Genomic DNA, 22,831 nt, shown 5'->3' on the forward strand with positions numbered 1-22,831 from the left:
TTTTAAGGGCAGAAGAAAGATCTGGGGTCTAATAGACCACAGATGTTTCAGTAAACAGGAACTGTCACTGCCTATTGCTATCACAAGGGATGTTTACTTGCCTTGTGATAACAATAATATCAATAAAGAAAAATTAAAGGTACAGTGTATCAGTAAAAATCTAAAATAAATAATAAAAAGAAAAAAATTTCAAGCGCCCCCTTCCCCCAGTGCTTGCTCGCAAATCAGTCCTGGGACGTTACATAAACAGCAATCCCATCACATATGTGAGATAGAAGAGTGGAATACTCCAAATTAAACTATTCACAATAGATGAGAACTTATGTCTGAAGATGCAGAAAGGCTGCAAATTCACCTTGCCACTATATGAATTTGGGTTAAGTCTCTGTACAGATGACTTAGTTAGGCAGATTATCTTCAGGATACCCGCCTAGTATCCCTTTTCACTCATCATACTGACACCCGTCCTCTGACTACCCTACCCCGGGGTGGCCCCCCTCAGGTCAGGACCCGAGACACAATCTCCTGTACTCATGATACTGTTTTTTGAGGGTCTCCAGTGTCTCTACCCTTCCAGTCAGTTCTCCTGGACCTCTGGGTTCAGTTCCTTTCCTCTGGTCCCCAGGCCGACTGCCTGTGACCACGTGCCACTGATACAGAGGAGGAGGCAGCCGCCACCCTCCCTTCAGGACTCTGCTTACCAGCTAAAGACCCCGCAGCACATGTGCTCCTGGCTTTTATACAGTATCCCATAATGCACTGAGACAGCCGGTCTCTGCCAATCACTGGGACTGTATCAAGGCCTATGTACTCATTGGTCAGGTCCCTGCTGCTCCTCTGATAGGCAGACAGAGCTCAAAACTATACTGTCTCACTAGCACCTACCTAGGAGGGTGCTCTATATATATATATATATATATATATATATATATATATATTATCTATCTATCTATCTATCTATCTATCTATCTATCTATCTATCTATCTATCTATCTATCTATCTATCTATCTATCTATCTATCTATCTATCTATCTATCTATCTATCTATCTATCTATATACAGTATATATTCTTCTAGTTAAATGGATTGAAGTGATTCCATACACTTCCACTCAATGGTCTTGCAATCTATTGTTCATGAAAATGTTTCTGTGTTTGTATGCCTCCTTGCATGATTTTCTGTGACCTCCCAAATCTTTAATTTTCTCCCTCACTTCCATGTTTAGAACAAGCAGTGCACATTAGTTGCAGTCATGCGCACTGCTGTATGCACACTACAAATCCCATAGTCCCTAGTCAATCTCAGGAGTGAGCAAGGAGGTGGTTACATTCATATACAAAAAGAGACCTCGGAGAACAAATGTAGCCTCCCTCTATCAGGAAATCAGATCATAGAAGGAAAAAAAATAGATATTTGGAGAAGCTTAAGCGCTTACTGTCACTTTAATACATACAAAAAAAATAAAAGGAAAATGATTAACATTGTACACTGGATTGCAGTCCAGGTCATAGTTACCAAAGTGTATATGATATTAATGTTTTAAAAAGTATGACAGAAGTATCCATATAGCATTGCAGTTATAAACAGACATATAAATAACAATGATAGAAGTATAAGAATCTATAAAAAACAGTAACTGTTGAAGTATAGGGCACATGAACATATATAAAGACATATATATATATATATATATATATATATATATATATATATAAATTATTTATATATATATATACAGTGGGTACGGAAAGTATTCAGACCCCCTTACATTTTTCACTCTTTGTTATATTGCAGCCATTTGCTAAAATCATTTAAGTTCATTCTTCTTCCTCATGAATGTACACATAGCTCCCCATACTGACAGAAAAACACAGAATTGTTGACATTGTTGCAGATTTATTAAAAAAGAAAAACTGAAATATCACATGGTCCTAAGTATTCAGACCCTTTGCTCAGTATTTAGTAGAAGCCCCCTTTTGATCTAATACAGCCAGGAGTCTTTTTGGGAAAGATGCAACAAGTCTTTCACACCTGGATTTGGGGATCCTCTGCCATTCCTCCTTGCAGATCCTCTCCAGTTCTGTCAGGTTGGATGGTAAACGTTGGTGGACAGCCATTTTTAGGTCTCTCCAGAGATGCTCAATTGGGTTTAAGTCAGGGCTCTGGCTGGGCCATTCAAGAACAGTCACGGAGTTGTTGTGAAGCCACTCCTTCGTTATTTTAGCTGTGTGCTTAGGGTCATTGTCTTGTTGGAAGGTAAACCTTCGGCCCAGTCTGAGGTCCAGAGCACTCTGGAGAAGGTTTTTGTCCAGGATATCCCTGTACTTGGCCGCATTCATCTTTCCCTCGATTGCAACCAGTCGTCCTGTCCCTGCAGCTGAAAAACACCCCCACAACATGATGCTGCCACCACCATGCTTCACTGTTGGGACTGTATTGGACAGGTGATGAGCAGTGCCTGGTTTTCTCCACACATACCGCTTAGAATTAAGGTTCTATTTTGGTCTCATCAGACCAGAGAATCTTATTTCTCACCATCTTGGAGTCCTTCAGGTGTTTTTTAGCAAACTCCATGCGGGCTTTCATGTGTCTTACACTGAGGAGAGGCTTCCGTCGGGCCACTCTGCCATAAAGCCCCGACTGGTGGAGGGCTGCAGTGATGGTTGACTTTCTACAACTTTCTCCCATCTCCTGACTGCATCTCTGGAGCTCAGCCACAGTGATCTTTGGGTTCTTCTTTACCTCTCTCACCAAGGCTCTTCTCCCCCGATAGCTCAGTTTGGCCGGACGGCCAGCTCTAGGAAGGGTTCTGGTCGTCCCAAACGTCTTCCATTTGAGGATTATGGAGGCCACTGTGCTCTTAGGAACCTTAAGTGCAGCAGAAATCTTTTTGTAACCTTGGCCAGATCTGTGCCTTGCCACAATTCTGTCTCTGAGCTCTTCAGGCAGTTCCTTTGACCTCATGATTCTCATTTGCTCTGACATGCATTGTGATCTGGAAGGTCTTATATAGACAGGTATGTGGCTTTCCTAATCAAGTCCAATCAGTATAATCAAACACAGCTGGACTCAAATGAAGGCGTAGAACCATCTCAAGGATGATCAGAAGAAAGGGAAAGCACCTGAGTTAAATATATGAGTGTCACAGCAAAGGGTCTGAATACTTAGGACCATGTGATATTTCAGTTTTTCTTTTTTAATAAATCTGCAACAATGTCAACAATTCTGTGTTTTTCTGTCAGTATGGGGTGCTATGTGTACATTCATGAGGAAGAAGAATGAACTTAAATGATTTTAGCAAATGGCTGCAATATAACAAAGAGTGAAAAATTTGAGGGGGTCTGAATACTTTCCGTACCCACTGTATATATATATCTTTTTTTGCCACTCAGGCTGAAGAGGAGATGTTATATATATATATATATATATATATATATATATATATATATATATATATATATATATACCCCCTGATGTGATGGTGAAAGGTTCTGCTAACAGCTTGCAGCAGAGTCTATATCCAGCAATATCCTCACTACTTCTGCCTTGAGCCGGAGAACAGACCTTCCTTTTCCTCTCCACAGAGCCACAGTCATGCTGATATGTGTAATTCCATCACCAAGGCTCAGTCTGTCTACAGATTATATCTCCCACAATAAATTTGTGGATACTTCCATGCTACCTTTAGCTAACTGTGAAATCTGTAAATGTGGTGGGTGCTGCTCACATACATATGCGTTCCCGCACGTATGATGAACTATTTAGGTGATGATTATGTGGTGCTCCCTCTATCAATGACTGTGTGATTGTGAAGAGTATCTGTGCACTGTCTATTCACAATCATGTAGTCATTGTTAGAGGGAGCGCTGCATAATCAACACTTAAATATATCTCCCAGGGCTGGTGTTAGACTATTTTGCGCCAAGACCAGCTACTTGCTCCCCCCCCCCCCCCCCCCACCAAAAAAAAAATGTCTATGCTTCTATACCTCTAAAATATACTTTCTATATGTTATAGAAAGGGCGCAAAATGGTCTAGCACCAGTCCTGTCTATACCCCCCTGTGATGTGTGTTGCCCCCTCATTGAACTGACCTGAGCTGCCCTACAGGACACAGTGAGCAGAACATAGCTGGAGTACCTGGTCTGTTCATTCCTTCTCAGGCCCCCCCCTCCCAACTCAGTACTTCCACAGTTCCATCTTGCTGCTGAGTTTGTCCATCTGCTCCTATATCCTCCTGTTCTCGCACTGCAGGTCAATGATGAACCGGGAGAGGGTCCCACCAGACACAGCACATCCTCCAGTAGCCTCTCCACCTGAACTCCTACATCTAGAGTTGCAGTTCCTGCATGGTCCCCTGTCACCAGCGGCATGCCGACGTGGCGCTGTCCCCAACTAATATGCGCTGCTCTAGGCTGGCTCCTACTTTGCCTATAGGTAGGCCGTCCCTGTATCTCCCACAAGTTATAGTTGCTCCCAGCAGGCTCTGTTCTTCCCACAATCCACAGCAGCTAAGTTTACTCTTCCTTTCTGTGATGCCAGGTGGTGGGTGGGGCTTTCCTCTAGCTCCTCCTGTGGCTGAATACAGTCCTGCAGATGGCCAGTGCTCTCCTCTCTCTGTGGCTACATACATTCTTTTGAAGCTTGATAAGAGGAAAGAAAGCGCAGGGCAGCAGAAGTGTTAGTAGACCATTGAATGGTATTATATATCAGCGCTGCTACATCAAAAAGTGCTATATATATATATATATATATATATATATATATATATATATATATATATATAAAGAAGTCAATAAATCAGTAATAAAGTTGCTATATGTTTGTGAATCAATAAATAGCAGTAAAGTGACATGTCCATAAATAAATACATAAATACATAGAAGTGCTTGGTGAAAAGTCCTACAAATAGGATATCAATCTGCGTAAATTCAAAAATTCAAGAAATTTCTTCTGTGCATCAAATTGGTAGTGCTTGAAAATCCAAGGAAAGTGGAGTGCCCCCACTCACCAGAACAATGAGGTATTTCAGCATCAAGTGCTATGCATGCACTGTGGGTAATAGGAATATTCTTTCCCTTCTTCCTGGTGGGATTAGAAGTATATCATGTACCAATGGATAAACGTTGGAGTGCTTCCTTAACCTTGAGGCTCCCCGTATAGGATATTATGAAATGGAGAAAGAGATCCTCATTGTGTAAACTGGTATTTTTATTTAATAAATGAATATCAAACACTTACAATTCAGTATTGGCAATACGGCATGTAAAATCTCCTGGTATCGTTCCAACTACCAGAAGTGTCTTCAGACGTTATTCCCCTGCTTGGCGCGTTTCGTCCCTCCCACTGGGCATCATCTGAAGCCCCTGCTGGCAGACAGAGCATCACTGTGGACCATGGGTTATATGTAATTCCACTGTATGATTAGCTGTTAGCCTGGAGTCCTACTTTAGGTGTTGTGCATGAAGACCATTTCTTTTCTGTTTGAAGTCTGCAGCAAAGCATTCATCTTTACGTATTGTAGTTTCTGTGTCTCCTGGTTAAAAATAAATTAAATTACTCCAGAGATCCTGGCATACCTACATGAGGTGCTACAGAGAGTCCTTGGTACAGTAAAGTGTATTTGGGCAAAGCAATAAACTTTGTATTACTGACCCAGAAGAATGCAGATCAAGAGTTCTGACTTTTACTAGTTGTACACTTGTTTGAGGTCAGTTACTCATCAGGAATTGAACCCAGACAGCTAACATTTTCTGTGGGAGCTTCCTTTCATTTTAAGCTGTGACTGGTGTGTACCCGAAAGATTTTCATATACTATTTGTTAACATTAATTCCTTATTTGTTGCTCTCATTGCTGTCAGTCTGTAAGTTATAGTGTGTCTGGGACAGGATTGCTTAAGGTTTCATGATCTTGTTTTATCAGACCTGACATGTACAGCAGTATATTTGAAAATAATAGTCCAAATCCTACATATTCATCTTTCACTAGACTTGTATTGACATTTATTGGCAGTTCCACAGAGAGGGTACAGATGGTATTGCCTGCAACAGTAACAGAGAAACATCAACTGCAATACGTTTCCTGCATTTACTTTGGACTAAAACTCTTATCTGGCTCAAAAAAGACAGAACCTGAAAGGTCTGATGTCTGATCTCTGGCGCCATGTCCTAATCTCTAAAATAATTGTGTATGGTACTGCACAATTATAATAATGCCATCTTCTATTATTCTGTTCTTATCTGAAACTCAGCATTCACTGTTTAGATAAAACATACATTTATTATAATATGAAAGCCTAAACGTTAATAAGGAGCATTTACTGCACTGAGAGGTAAGAGTGTACTACAGTGCCTTGAAAAAGTATTCATACCCCTTGAAATTTTTCACATTTTGTCATGTTACAACCAAAAATGTACATGTATTTTATTGGGATTTTTTGTGATAGACCAACACAAAGTGGCACTTAATTGTGAAGTGAGAGGAAAATAATAAATGGTTTTCAAAACTTTATACAAATAAATATCTGAAAAGTGTGGCGAGTATTTGTATTCGGCCCTCCCAAGTCAATACTTTGTAGCACCACCTTTTGTTGCAATTACAGCTTCAGGTCTTTTTGGGGATGTCTCTACCAGCTTTGCAAATCTACAGAATGACATCTTTGCCTATGTTTCCTTGCAAAATAGCTCAAGCTCTGTCAGGTTGGAGGTAGAGCATCTGTGAACAGCATCTTTTAAGTCTTGCCACAAATTCTAAATTGGATTTACTGTAGGTCTGGATTTTTCTGGGCTATTCTAACACATGAATATATTTTGATCTAAATCATTCTATTGTTGCTCTGGCTGTATGTTTAGGATTGTTGTCCTGCTGTAGGATGAACCTCTTCCCCAGTCTCAATTCTTTTGCAGACTCTAACAAGTTTTCTTATAAGATTGTCTTTTATATGGCTCCATCCATCTTCCCATCAACTCTGACCAGCTTCCCTTTCCCTGCTGAAGAAAAGCATCCCCACAACATGATGCTGCCCCCACCATGTTTCACGGTGGGAATGCTGTGATCAGGGTGATGTGCAGTGTTAGTTTTCCTCCACACAAAGGGTTTTGCTTTTAGGACAAAAATGTAATTTTTAATTTTGGTCTCATCTAACCAGAGCACCTTCTTCCACGTTTGCTGTGTCCCCCACATGATTTCTCGCAAACTAGAGTTCTTATGGCTTTCTTTCAACAATGGCTTTCTTCTTGCCACTCTTCCATAATGGCCAGATTTGTGGAGTGCATGACTAATAGTTGTCCTGTGGACAAATTCTCCCACCTGAACTGTGGCTCTCTGCAGTTCCTCCAGAGTTACCATGGGCCTCTTGGCTGCTTCTCTGATTATTGCTCTCCATGCCCGGCCTGTCAGTTTATGTGGACAGCCATGTCTTGGTAGGTTTGCAGTTGTGCCATACTCTTTCCATTTTTAGATGATGGATTGAACAGTGCTCTGTGAGATGTTCAAAGCTTGGGATCTTTTTTTTATAACCTCACCCTGCTTTAAACTTCTCCACAACTTTATCCCTGGCCTGTCTGGTGTGTTCCCTGGGCTTTGTGATGCTGTTTGTTCACTAAGGTTCTCTTACAAACCTCTGAGGGCTTCACAGAACAGCTGTATTTATACTGAGAATAAATTACACACATGTGGGCTCTATTTACTAATTACCGTATATACTCGAGTATAAGCCGACCCGAATATAAGCCGAGACCCCTACTTTTGCCACAAAAAAGTGGGAAAACTTATTGACTCGAGTATAAGCCTAGGGTGGGAAATGCTGCAGCTACTGGACCCAACTGGACCACCACGAGACACAAAATAGGGGCTGCGGGCATGGTACAGGAGATGGCGCAGGTCATAGTACAGGCATTGCACAGGTCATGGTAAGGGCATGGCACAGGTCAGGGCACAGGTGAAGGTATAGGCATGGCACAGGTCATGGTACAGGCATGGCACAGGTCACGGTACAGGCATGGCACAGGTCACGGTACAGGCATGGCACAGGTCACGGTACAGGCATGGCACAGGTCACGGTACAGGCATGGCACAGGTCACGGTACAGGCATGGCACAGGTCACGGTACAGGCATGGCACAGGTCACGGTACAGGCATGGCACAGGTCATGGTATAGGCATGGTACAGGTGATGGTATAGGCATGGCACAGTAAGTACAGGCATGGCACAGTATGTACAGGCATGGCACAGTAATTACAGGCATGGCACAGTAATTACAGGCATGGCACAGTAGGTACAGGCATGGCACAGTATGTATAGGCATGGCACAGTAATTACAGGCATGGCACAGTAATTACAGGCATGGCACAGTAGGTACAGGCATGGCACAGTATGTATAGGCATGGCACAGTAGGTATAGGCATGGCACAGTAGGTATAGGCATGGCACAGTAATTACAGGCATGGCACAGTAGGTATAGGCATGGCACAGTAGGTATAGGCATGGCACAGTATGTATAGGCATGGCACAGTAATTACAGGCATGGCACAGTAATTACAGGCATGGCACAGTAGGTACAGGCATGGCACAGTAGGTACAGGCATGGCACAGTAGGTATAGGCATGGCACAGTAGGTATAGGCATGGCACAGTATGTACAGGCATGGCACAGTATGTATAGGCATGGCACAGTAGGTATAGGCATGGCACAGTAGGTATAGGCATGGCACAGTAATTACAGGCATGGCACAGTAGGTATAGGCATGGCACAGTAGGTATAGGCATGGCACAGTAGGTATAGGCATGGCAAAGTAATTACAGGCATGGCACAGGAGATGCAGCACTGCGGGCATGGTACAGGAGAATGTCCTGTACCATGCCCGCAGCACTGCATGAGGAAATACAGGGGCTGCGGAGGCATCTCACTTACCTGTCGGTGAGGCGCCGTCTTCGATTTAAAAAACGCGCCACCCGGCGCCGCCATACGTCACCGCAAATGCGCCACCGATGCTCGGGAAAAGCCGAACACGTTCGGCTATTTCCGGGCATGCGGCACATGCGCAGTGACACGTCGGCGCCGAGCGGCGCCATTTTTAAAAAGACACTCCAGTCAGTGACTCGAGTATAAGCCGAGGGGTGCATTTTCAGCATGAAAAAACATGCTGAAAAACTCGGCTTATACTCGAGTATATACGGTATGTGACTTCTGAATGCAATTGGTTCTACTAGATTTTAGTTAGGGGTATCAGAGTAAAGGGGGCTGAATACAAATGTATGCTACACTTTTCAGATATTTAATTGTAAAAAGAAAATTTTAAAACTATTTATCATTTTCCTTCCATAGTTACATAGTTACATAGTAGTTGAGGTTGAATAAAGACAACAGTCCATCCAGTTCAACCTTTGTAGGTGTGAATCATTTCCCATACCCCTGAATGTCTTGATCCTTGAGATGTACGTCCAAGAGTCTTTTAAAAGTATCCATACCCCCCGCAGTTACTACCATTTGTGGCAGAGAATTCCACAATTGTCTTGTAGCCCTTACAGTAAAGAACCCCCTGCGTAGCCCGAGGTTAAATCTCTTCTCCTCTAAACGCATTGTATGGCCTCCTGTCCTCATACATTCCCTGCGAATGCATAGTTTTTTTTCAATGCTCAGATCACCGTTGAGGTATTTGTAAATTGCTATCATGTCCCCTCTCAGGCGTCTCTTCTCCAGGGAGAATAAATCAAACACTTGAAAGAATTCCAGCAAGGGCATAGACCTGTCCCTATAAAAGGGTCAAGACTACGTCCCTACAAGAGGAAAAGGGGGTTTAAATGTGCCTCTACAAACAGTCAAAGTATGCACATGTTCATGTAACATAACAACGGTACACAATTGTTTTTTTTTTAAAAAATTCATAAATCTTTATTAATACATGGTAAAAACAAAAAGTATATCACTCTAATAGATTGAATAGTCAATACATAGTGACAGGATTAGTACAAATACAGATAGAAAATGCTGGAGCTACGCGTTTCGCATTATGCGCTTCCTCAGGGTCCAGCAAAGGAAAGTATGTAAACAGAGATTCAGTCTTTAATAATCCCAATTTAGACGTCACAATGAATAGAGTTGAGTATACTTGTTTAATTAAATTGTTTAATTTGTATTGACTATTCAATCTATTAGAGTGATATACTTTTTGTTTTTACCATGTATTAATAAAGATTTATGAATTTTTTAAAAAAAAACAATTGTGTACCGTTGTTATGTTACATGAACATGTGCATACTTTGACTGTTTGTAGAGGCACATTTAAACCCCCTTTTCCTCTTGTAGGGACGTAGTCTTGACCCTTTTATAGGGACAGGTCTATGCCCTTGCTGGAATTCTTTCCATTGTTTGCATATGGGGGCAGGTGCCATTATAATCTCTGATTAAAAAGACCCCAATCCCCCCTTCCATCCATACTGTCTCTAAATCAAACACTTCTAAACGCTCTTTGTAAGTAAGGTCCACTAATCCCCTAATACGTTTTTTTTTGCCCTTCTCTGTACTCTCTCCAGCTCCAATACATCCCTTCTGAGGACTGGCGACCAGAACTGGACAGAGTACTCCAGATGTGGTCGGACCAGTGCTTTATAAAGTGGTAGCATTATAGTTTTATCTCTGGAATACATCCCCTTCTTTATGCATGCCAATATTCTGCCGGCTTTGGCAGCTGCAGCTTGACATTGCATGCTATTGTTAAGTCTATCTTCTACTAAGACCCCCAGATCTTTCTCCATTTTTGATACCCCCAGAGGTTCCCCCCCTAGCGTGTATTTTGTTTTTATGTTATTGGTCCCTAAGTGCAATACCTTGCATTTATCCACATTAAACAATTACAATTGTTTAATCCACTTCACAATTATGTGCCACTTTGTGTTGGTCCATCACATAAAATTTCAATAAAATACGTTTAGGCTCGGTTCACATTTATGCGATGCAGGAAGGCTGCGAATTCGCAGCCTGTTCCCGCATCGCACACGCACCCCCGGCAGTTCACACTGCCATATGCGATACGCTGGGGGTGTCAATGTAATCTTAACGACACCCCCAGTTTGATCGCATATCGCAGTGCGATCATGCAGTTCGCACAGGATGGGATCGCACAAGTGTGAACCGCTGTGCGATCCGATCCTGATGCGGCTGCAAAAATGCCTCCTGTGCGTGTTTGCTCCGGGTGCGATGCGAATTTAGCCATACAAACTGTATGGCTAAACTCGCACCGCACAGCTGATCGCATGTAATGTCGGAGCAGTGCGCTCCGACATTACATGCGAACCCGGAACTCGCAGAAGTGTGAACCGGGGCTTAAGAGTTTGGTTGTAACATGACAAATTGTGGGCTATGAATACTTTTTCAAAGCACATTATGCAGAAAGAAAAAAACTGTAAAAAGGAACTCTTCTTTGCAACTAACCTGGCTACATAGCATAACCTAGCACAGATGAAAAAAAAATCATTTTATATAAGGAGATTACATTGAAATTAGCAGCTAGTTATATGTGGAATAATAAAAAAGGACCTTCCTGTCTACCTCACCATCTATCAGCAAGACCTAGTTGAGCAGGTCTGAATTAGGAATTTGCCAGATACGTTTATACAATAAGCCAATGCATGAGAAGGCTACCTTACCTTATCTGATGTAGTATGATGACTACAAATACATGTTTTGATCCCAGACTTGATTATATATCTGCATTGTTGAATTAAATATAATACTAAAATCCCATGTCAAGGTAGGTAACCAAAAATATATATTTTAGCTTGGGTTGTCAATCCTGGCACTGTCAGAGGAATTGGTGTTTGACAATACTGGTGAGCTCAAAGAAGTCCTGTGGACTGATCACCCTATGTCAGTGGTCCTCAACTCTGGTCCTCAGGGCCCACTAACAGGCCAGATTTTTAGTATTACCTTGGGGAAACCTGGCCTGTTAGTGGGCCCTGAGGACCAGGGTTGAGGACCACTGCCCTATGTCATCCCTGGTATAAAACACTTTAAAGTTATCTACAACCTGTAGCTAGCCTATACTTGCCCCAATCTATGTTTCTTTGCATAGATTTGTCATGTGTGCGTCATACCCAGGGCTAATTTTAAATTCCAGTACAGCAAGGAATACATTTAAAGAGATTTTTCTGGGAGCAATAACCCTTTCAATTCATTCATAGGGGGATGATGCTCCATGATTTTCAGCCTTCAGCTCATTACCTTCCAAAGAGTGGTGGGGCTATTGAAACCTCATCCTTATTTCTCACCAAGACTACTGTGATTAGTGTTAATTTAGTCAATGAAATTATTTTTTATCATAATTTTCGTCAGCTGCATGTTTTCAGTAATGAAAACTAAATGAAAAGAAAATTCAAATTAAGTTAATTGACAAAAACTGTGACGAAAATCGATTCCAATTTTTGTCAGTGAACAAAAACAGAGCAAAAATGTGAGGGAGAGACATTTACCCACCTAAACTTGCACTTTCCATGGAGCTCTGCCTGTCTGTTAAAGCCCCAGTCCCCTGATAAGCTGTATTGGCTGAGAGATGCCGGCTCCCTGTGTCTGCCTACTGCCTGGGAGTTCTGGAACAATGCCCTGCAAACCACGTGGTGAGTGTTTCCCCTCCCAGCAAGGTAGCAGTGCTTAGAACTGTGTATATAATAACCTCTCCAGACCAGTTCTCTGCCCTGTGCACCCCTTCGCTCCCATTTACTTCCCCATCCCTACAATGTTATTAGATTTTAAAGCCCTGTAAACACGCACTGATTGTTGGCCGTAAATTTTCGGCCAACGTCCGATCGGCCGATTGTCGGCTTGTTAGTATGATGCTTCCGACAACCGACTGCGATTTTTCGGCCGAACAAAATCTGGTGTGCATGCTATAAAATTTTTGTTGGCCAACAACAGAACGGCCGATTGTTCCTCAGTCAGTACAGATTTCGGCAGACAAAAATCAGATGAGCAAGACTGGGCATGCTCAGAGAAGAAAAAACACAGGGAAAGTAAACCAGAACATGACATCACTTCTGAAGTTGGTTGTTGTTGGCCGAAAAAATTTGTGTGCAGTCTAGAGCACATTTCAACCAACACACAACAACACTGGACAAAAGTCGGCCGATCGGTCGGGCCAACAATCGTTGCGTGTGTATGAGGCTTTACTCTTTTGGAAATTCTAGAGAAATGCTTAAATCATGCATTACAATTTAACTAAACTCATTCGATTTTGGTTGACTAATATGTAACAGAGATTTTAGTTGACTAAAATGTAGGAGAATTTAGTAGACTAAAATATGACTACAACTAAAACAATTCAGTTGACTAAAATATGGCTAAAACGGAAGCAGTTCAGGTGACTAAAATATAGCTAAAACTAAAGCAGTTAAGATGACTAAAATATGGCTAAAACAAATATGGCATTTAAGTGAAAAGACTATGACTAAAACTAAATCAAAATTTGATGTCAAAATGAACACTGACTGTGATGAACTGGTTGTTAAGTGTGGTGCTACCATTGGTGTAAATTAAGTCCTACTAGGTATTCATGCTGGACACAGATAGGGGCTGAAAATTTAGTTCTCTGTTCTTTTTGTAAATTTTTGAGCTGAGATATATAAAATGAATGAAAGGCCCTTCTCCAACTTTTTTCGAAAGAACTTGTTTACGTATTCTTTATATTATCATTGTTATTAATGCTACACTATGCTTTTTTCGCATATATATTTGTATTACTATTCTTAATACTTAATATACGTTTTTACTTTCTCAACAGACCACTTGGCTCAGGCTGTAGTACTGCTACCTCGATCCGGTGGAGAGGATGGGGAGCGAAGGAGCGAGTAGTGCTTTGGGTCCTCTGCAGGTTGGTGTGCACCTCATTGTGCTGCTTTGTATAGTCAGAGACTCAAAGTGCAATGCTGAATTGACTACTGGCCAGACCCCAGGGATGCACATTCAGACCAGAGAAGAAGGGAACCAGACAGATCCAGGACCTAGAAGCAAGCACCAACCTTTGGTTTTTAATCACATCTACAATTTTAATGTCCCCCTGGGATTTCCCTGCACATTGGAACCCGAATCTTCAGAAGATGCAAGCTGGGTGTCCCAACAGACTGATAACACGGCAGATGCTGAGAGTCAGATAACCTTTACACACAGTATCCGAGTTCCACAGAGGTTGTGTCAGTGCTATACGGCCCCTCATGCTGTGCAGCATCTCCTCAGCAGGATTGAGGCTCTGGAAAGGGAAGTAATGCTGCTCCGAGAGCGCTGTAATGAGAGGGGATGTCAGGACGCAGAAGCTACAGGTATGAACTATTACTTGGGATCCCATGAATTAATTATTCATGTGCATTTATATGTATATGCAAGGTAAAGTTACATTAATACCTTTGGGTATGACTGGAGGAAAAGGATATGGAATACTCACAGCAACAGATTTCTGCTGTCACTTTGATTTTGTCAAGTTAGGAAATGCAACTCGAATGTAATACAAACAACAACTCTCGCCTTCCGCTGGTTATACACTTGCTCAGGATACTAAAGGGTAACTCCAATTTAGTGGAAAAAATACAGCAAATAAAAAAATAATCTAGCATATACATATGCTACACGGGTCATGTTGTAATTGAACGTTATTAAAACCTACTTTTCCTTTTTAATCTGCAGCGCTGTAATTTTCTGTAAAATTTCAAGCAATATGGCAAGTTGGAGTCATTCTGTATACTATTGGTGGGCAGAATGCCTCCAAAAGTGTAATTTTATTTTAGTTTGATTGACTCAGATTGAAGTCTGTACTAAGATACAAGTCAGATTTTAAGCATTCCTTGCAATAGTAATTTTAGTTTTGGTGAGATACTCCGCAGGGGTTAAATAATTAAAAAAAAAGGGATGCAGACTCTGCTGTTTTTCTCATTAGAACACTGAGAGTGCACACGGCTGATTATTAATGAACCAGTCCCTCCCATTCATAGGAATGTCCCTCCCAAGGACATGGTGAAACATACAGCTATTTTAGAGCAGCAAAAGGTAGGAATATGCTACAAAGTTTTTTAAAATCCTTGCAATGTATATCCCTTACCCAGAAAGTGGAGTAAAGGCCCGTACACACGTGCAGATTGTCGGCCGAAAAGATTCGGCCGACGACCGATTGGCCGATTTTCGGCTTGTTAGTATGATGCTTCCGACAGCCGACAGCGCACTTTCGGCCGAACAGAATCTGTCGTGCGAGCATTAACATTTTTGTATGCCGACACCAGAACGGCCGATTGTTCGCCAGTCAGTACAGATTTCGGCCGACAGACAGCAGATTTGCAAGACTGAGCATGCTCAGAAAAGAAAAAAGACAAGGAAAGTCAACCATCACATGACATCACTTCTGCAGTCGGCTGTTGTTGGCCGACAAAATTCGTGTGCAGTCTTTTGCACTTTTCAACAGACAAGACAGCCCGCGGACAAAAGACGGCCGATCGTTCGGCCGACGATCGGTACGTGTGTACAGGGCTTTACTGTTTAAGCTGTTTCTGGGCATTGCAGACATTAACCACTTAAGCCCCGGAAGATTTTACCCCCTTCCTGACCAGGGTTTTTTTTTTATGATTTTTTACTGCGTGACTTTAACGGACAATTGCGCGGTCGTGCGACGCGACATCCTTTTTTCCCCACAAACAGAGCTTTCTTTTGGTGGTATTTGATCACCTGTGCAATTTTTTGATCATGAGCTATAAACAAAAAAAGAGCGACAATTTTGCAAAAATAACAATATTTTTCACATTTTTTTATATGAAATTCCCCAAAAAAATGTAAAAATAAATTTTTTTAACATTTTCGGGCAATTTGTTTTATGCTACATGTGTTTGGTAAAAAAAATCGCAAAAAGCGTATTTTGATTAGTTTGCGCAAAAGTTATCGCGTTTACTAACAAAGGGAAAGATTTTTGTCATTTTTGGTGTTTTTTTTTTTTTAACGAGTAATAGCGGCGATCTGCGATTTTTTTTGCGGGGCTGCGACATTGCGGCGGACAGATCGGACCCTTGACTGACATTTTTGACACTTTTGGGGTTACCAGTGACATTACTGCAGTAATTAGTGCTATACATATGCAATGTTACTGTAAAAATGACACTGGCAGGGAAGGGGTTAACTGTATTGGAGAGGGAGGGGTTAGGTGTGTCCTAGGGGCGTGCTTCTAACAGTTATGGGACATGGCTACTAGTGTAAAAACAGAGATCAACGGTCCTACATAGAACCGTCTGATCTCCATTTTTACACAGGGGAGAATGACAGGCGGCTTGTTTACATTAGCCGCCTGCCTTTCTCCCTTCCCAGCGAACGATCACGAGTGACCGGCGGACATCGGGTCCGCTGGTCACACGCACTGACTTGTTAGGGAATGAGCCCGCTATTGGCTCACAAGCCGGTGACAGGCCAGTGATGTACCGGTACGTCACTTTGCTTGGCCGGGGCTGACCGCCGCAGTATATGTACTTGCGGCGGTCGGCAAGTGGTTAAAGTGTTACTAAAGCCACAACAGTAAAATCAGTCTGTATATGCAGTAAAGCATGCTTGGTATACTCAATGTGGAACCTAAGGGGTTAATCCTCTGCATTGTGTAAAAAGGCTGTTTGATCCTGTATGCACAGATCCTCCTCTTCTTGCATTGTCCCCATAACATGTCCGGATAGGACAGACTTACAGGCTGCAGATGCTCAGTTTGGTGTGTATTACTAGAGAATTTTTTTTGTCTTGTGATCGGCACAGGGCCAATCAGCACTGTCCAGACAATGGGTCAGGGGTCCAGCATCCTGATAGGACAGCCGTTGCAGTATGAAAACTCCTCCTACAAGGTTTGCAACTCACAAGACTGCTATATACTGCTGATGAGAAAAGATATTTAGCAGGTTATAATTACTAAAATGAAATGAATAAAATAATTGCATTTCCATGTTCTGTGTACTGGGAGACCAGATATAGTGAATACAGGCTCCTGGGTTTAGTAACACTTTAAGCTGTATCAAGCCAGTCACTCAATGTAGCAGGTAAATTGTGGAAACTACGCAAAATAGTTTGTTTTGGCTGCACAACAAGCTGCTGATTAGGCCTGTGCTTTCAACTCACACTGGAATAAATATCATTGTAGGTCATCGTTTGTTTACTTGGTTGCCAGTAAAGCCCTGATAAAGGGGGCGCGTAGACCCCTATTTCCTAAAATGTACCCCTGACCTTTAACCACTTCCCACCCGCCCTATAGGCGATTGACGGCGGGAAAGTGGTTGCATTATCCTGACCGGACATCATATGACGGCGGCAGGATAATGCGCTCTGCGCGCTCCCGGGGGGCAAGGAGAGCGGCGATCGGTGATGCAGCGTGTCACTCTGACACACCACATCTCCAATATCCATGTGACCAGCTGTGTCCAATCACAGCTGGTCACATAGTACACAGGAAGAGCCGTTGATCGGCTTTCCTTAGTTTGTGCCTGACAGGCATGAGTAGGGGAGAGCCGATCTGCGGCTCTCCTGACAGGGAGGGTCTGCACTGGTAATCAGATCATTGATTACCAGTGCAGACCCTCGGGTGGTGCCACTAGAACCACCAGGGATGCCCATCCATGACCCCAGGGATGCCCACCCATGACCCCAGGGATGCCCACCATGGCCACCAGAGATGGCAATCAGGGCTCAGGGAGCCTGCCAGTGCCCTCCCCATCAGCGCTGCCCGCAAATGCCCTCCCCATCAGTGTTCCCCACCAGTGCCCATCATTGCCATCTATCAGTGCTGCCCACCAGTGCCCATTAATGCCCACCAGTGCCGCCTATCAGTGCCCATTAGTGCCGATCAGTGCCGCCTATCAGTTGCCCATCAGTACTGCCTATCAGTGCCACCTATCAGTGCCCATCAATGCGGCCTATCAGTGCCCAGCAGTGCCGCATATCAGTGCCCACCAATGCTGCATATCAGTGCTACCTATCAGTGCCCATCAGTGCTACCTATCAGTGCCGCATATTAGTGCCACCCCTTCAGTGCCACCCCATCAGTGCCACCCCATCAGTGCCTCCTCATCAGTGCCTGTCAGTGCAGCCTCATCAGTGTTCATCAGTGCAGGAAAAAACGTATCTATTTACAAAATTGTATAACATAAACAAAAAAACTTTTTTCTTTTCAAACTTTTCGGTCTTTTTTTTATTTGTATAGCAAAAAAGAAAAAAAACTTGCGGTGATCAAATACCACCAAAAGAAAACTCTATTTGTGGGAAAAAAATTACATAAATTTGGTTTAGGTACAGTGTTGCATGACCGCGCAATTGTCATTCAAAATGCAACAGCGCTAAAAGCGGAACATTGGCCTGGGCAGGAAGGGGGTGAAAGTGCCCTGTATTGAAGTGGTTAATAGAATAAAGTTGTATCTGGACCTCTTAGCAGTGGTGTGGCGCTTACATTTCAACCCTTCTTACATTACACTACAAGACTATGGAGATCCTCTGGGGTGCAGAAGCCACCTGCTCAGTAACCAGATCATTTACACCAACATTAAACCTTTAGGATAACAATACTAGTAAAATAAACCTATGTGTCCAGCGCTATCTTTCCACTTTCCTCAACAACACAAAATATAACTACGTACCCAAACCCAGTTTTACTAGTCATAGACCTTTTAACCGCTTACCTACTGTACACTTATACCCTTTCCCACCCAGGCCAATTTTCAGCGCTCTCACACTTTGAATGACAATTGCGCAGTGATGCAACACTGTACCCATATGAAATGTCTATTATTTCTTTCACACAAACTGGTATTTAATCACTACTAGGTTTTTTATTTTTTGCTAAACAAACAAAATAGGACTGAAAACTTTGAAAAAAACTAAACTTTTTCATATTTTGCTATAAAATTTAAAAAAAAAAGGTACTGATAGGCTGCACTGATGGGCACTGATGAGGTGGCACTGATGGGAACTGATAGATGGCACTGTTGGGCACTGAGGAGGCAGCACAGATGTGCACTGATGGGTGGCACTGATAGGCAACACTGATGGGCACTAATAGGCACTGGTAGGTGGCACTGATAAGTGACACTGATGATGAGGCAATGATGGGCACTGATTGGCAGCACTGATGGACACTGATAGATGGTACTGGTGGGAACTGATTAGCAGCACTAGAGGGCACTGATTAGCAGCACTGGAGGGCACTGATTAGCAGCACTGGTGGGCACTAAGGACTGATGTCCCTCTAACAGAAGCCGGTTAACGGCGTTCTTCTTTTCTACACGCTGCCAGCATGAGGGGAAAAAACAAGGCAATAACTGGCTTGTGTTTACTTCCGTGATCAGCTGTCGTTGGCCCTTTACAATGATCAGTGATCAGCTGAGTCCCGAGGACACTGTGATCACAGACCAAGCCCAAGGGGGCACGCAGGTGGCGTGAGAATGGAAAGACGTCTATGTACAGAATTTTAAGCCCCGCACTGTAGCCGTCTTTCAGGTATAGTGTAGGTGCCAAGTGGTTAACAACAAAATAAGTGGAAATTAAATTGTGTGCATGCATGTACCCCACGCTTAATCCTCAACTTCACCCTAATAGTAACCTTAACTTTCATCTAATCACTAATTCTTAAAGCGGAGTTCCAGCCTGTACAAAAAAAAAATAAAAGTCAGCAGCTTCAAATACTGTAGCTGCCGACTTTTAATATAAAGATACTTACCTGTCCAGGGATCCTGCGATGTTGGTACCCCAAGCCAATCTGTCTATTGGCTCAGAGGGCTTAAATAAAGTTAAGGGGGCTTTTTTTTTTTATTGTGCTCCTCAATTATTTTGTTAAACTGCTACATATTCATTGGAAATATGTTTTCTCTACTTGTCACTCTTGTGGCCTATCTTATTGTTTTTATGTCATGCTGTAACAGAATGAAGGAAAGTCATCTCTCATGTGACTGTATTTTCATTTTGTGTTAAACACAAGGGGGCAAAAAAAAGGAAAAAAAATCCACTTTAGGTGCCTACTGACATCAGGTATCCTTTGTCCAATCTGATCTAGTCGTAGAATCTTTATATCCTCCAGGAGACATCCACAATCATAGGCAACATTCCCTGACCAAATCTGTTTCAGAGAAAGTTGGTCAGCTGGGATGAATTTTTCTGGTCCATCATTTGGGTTTCTCCTGTGAAAGGCGGGCGCCCACAGTATCTCCCCTCTCTCCTCCACAAACATGTTAGCTTGCACAATGCAAGGTTTTATGTTTGTAAAAAGTCTATAGTTAAAAAGCTAATTTTGCCGTCTGAACATTCGGTCATATAGCCAGCTTTGTTTAGTAGTCTCATCCATTTAGAAGTAGCTCTTGTAAAATGCTCCTCTCTTTGTCCCCGTCCATTAGACTGAGCTATTGAGGAACAGTAAAAACAGCTGTTAGAATGGTTAGAACTTTTATGACTTTTGAAATTTACTAAACTAGAAGCTAAAATAAATTGTTTCGATATTAATGGATATTGATGATTTGCACTACAATCACTTGTATTGCGCTCTGCTTTGGAGATTTTAACACCTTCCCACTTGACCTATTGCAGATCTGACTGGACATCATATGATGTCCTTTACATCGCCCTGCACATGCGCGCCCCGGGGGCACACAGCACGGCGATCAGTCATGATCGTAGGCCCTTTACCATGTGATGGGCCTTGTCCAATCACATGTAAACAAATTTTGTTTATTGGCATTTCCTTTGCTGTTTGAGGAAAGGAAAGCCGATAACCGACTTTCCAGTTACAGGGGACATTTACACTGATCATCAGTGCCCTGATTATCAGTGCAACCCCATCAGTTCCCATCAGAGCAGCATACCAGTTTCCATCAGTGCAACATATCAGTTTCCATCAGTGTAGCATATCAGTGCCCATTAGTGCCACCTTATCAGTACAGCTTATCAGTGCCCATCAGTGTCGCCTCATCAGTGCCCATCAGTGCCACCTCATCAGTGCCTATCAGTGCAGCCTCATCAGTGCCCATCGGTGTAGCCTCATCAGTGCCCATGAATGCAGCCTATCAGTGCCCATCAGTGCAGCCTCATCAGTGCACATCAGTGAAGAAGAAAAATTTCTTATCTTCAAAATTGTATAACAGAAACGAAGAAAAGGGTGTTTCTTGCCTTTTTTTGTTTGTTTAGCAAAAAATAAAAAACTCAATGGTGATTAAATACCACCAATAAAATAAAGAAAGCTCTATTTGTCTCAAAACAAATGATAAAAATGTCATATGGGTACATTGTTGCATGACCAAGCAATTATCATTTAAAGTGAGCTGAAAGCTAAAAATTGGCCTGGGCAGGAAAGCCCTGTATTTAAAAAAGCCAAAAAAGTCAGCAATTTAAAATAATCAAATGAAAAATCTTCCTTAAGTGCAAATAACACATGGTACTACTATTACAGTAATTAACCTAAAAATCTACTTTATGTCTTCTATTTTTCTAATTTAGTTTAATTTTTCTACTAAAGGCTTGACTTCCCTTTTTCTTGGAATAATCTCTGCCAAGTCAGTGAAAGAAATCACTTCAGTCGCCAATTTTTACCCTCTTTTTGGACAGGTGGATGGGGCTTAGACCGGAAATCAGGGAAGCAAATTTTTACTAACAAAAGGAAACCCGAATTTAAAAAAGGAAGAGGGGAAAATATGAGGATTGAGGACCTGCAAACATATTAGTAGGCACATTGTATTGTCTGCTCTCATGCAGTACCTTTACTTTTAAAGGTTTGTTGATGGGTTCACTTTAAAGCGGTATTAAACCCAAAAGCAAACATCAATTTTAATGCAGCTTACCATTTCCTCAGATGCGAAGGCTGCATTACTTTTTTTTTGGAGAAATCCTAAAAAAAAGGAAGCTAATGCACATCTAAGGATTGGGGAGCTTTTATATATTACATTTTTGGTTTTCAGTTTAATACCGCTTTCAGTAAAGTTTTATAGCCACATCATCACAACAAGAAAAAAGCAAGCTATTCCGACTATTCTAACCAACCACTGACCTCATCCACAGTTCCAACACAGTATGTTCTTAGCTGTAGTCTCAGGTATTAGGCTTATCTACACAGGCAGCCTTACCTTTATTCATGTTCTTTCTTTGTATGATACTAGAAAGAAGAGATACTTGTCCATGTATTACATCAGACAGTCTTTTAAGAGTTTACACAGTACATTTAGCTCGCAGTCAACAGCTCTTAGAAAAAGCCCAGGACTCAGTCCATTCACTAAGTTAATACACTGTGTGCATTAAGCCTGGATTCAAAGTATTGTGTAAGAGATCTGGCTGGCAGCACTGTATGAAAAATCCATAATCCATTTTCATCCTAGTCTTAACTCTAAACTGTTGTCATTCAGTCATGGATTTTTAAAATTCTCTTTTTGTTTTCCAAAAGCCTGATCAATAAACAACAATTAAAAAGCAAATTTCCTTCATCACAAACTCTGTTTCTATTTTTCCCTTTGTCCTTGCAAAAAGGCTAACTAATACTTTCTGCATATATACAAAAATATATACAAAAATGAGAAAATTGATGATTTCATTAGTTAGGAAAAAACAGATTTGATCAGAAACTAGGAATAAGGCATTATTCAGCAGCTGTTGAGAAACCACAAATCTTAGCTTTTCTTGACAGTCAGGACTCTACTAGAGCTAAAGCTACATACATTGTGGCCCAACAACCAAATCATGCAAGATTTGGGTGCTGATCATTCTTCCAGATGAAAGGTTCTAGTACAACATGCACAATTGTGCACTAAGAACCGTGTACCAGTGGTTATTGTTCTACCTTAAGATAAGTAGTGGTGGCAGAGCATTGCA

At 42.0% G+C, this 22,831-nt stretch overlaps 1 protein-coding gene across 1 annotated transcript in view; it reads left to right on the forward strand.

Moving 5' to 3' along the window:
- The window catches only part of TNR (tenascin R), a 663,536-nt gene that overhangs the window by 278,226 nt on the left and 362,479 nt on the right, over nucleotides 1–22,831 (forward strand). The window contains exon 2 of the mRNA XM_082265604.1: nucleotides 13,773–14,307. Coding sequence (XP_082121730.1) covers nucleotides 13,821–14,307 — 487 coding nt within the window. The 5' untranslated portion in view covers nucleotides 13,773–13,820. The remainder of the gene's footprint in view (nucleotides 1–13,772; nucleotides 14,308–22,831) is intronic.

This window comes from Pelophylax lessonae, assembly GCF_965119305.1.
Source record: "Pelophylax lessonae genome assembly, chromosome: 8".
Lineage (NCBI taxonomy): Eukaryota > Metazoa > Chordata > Amphibia > Anura > Ranidae > Pelophylax > Pelophylax lessonae.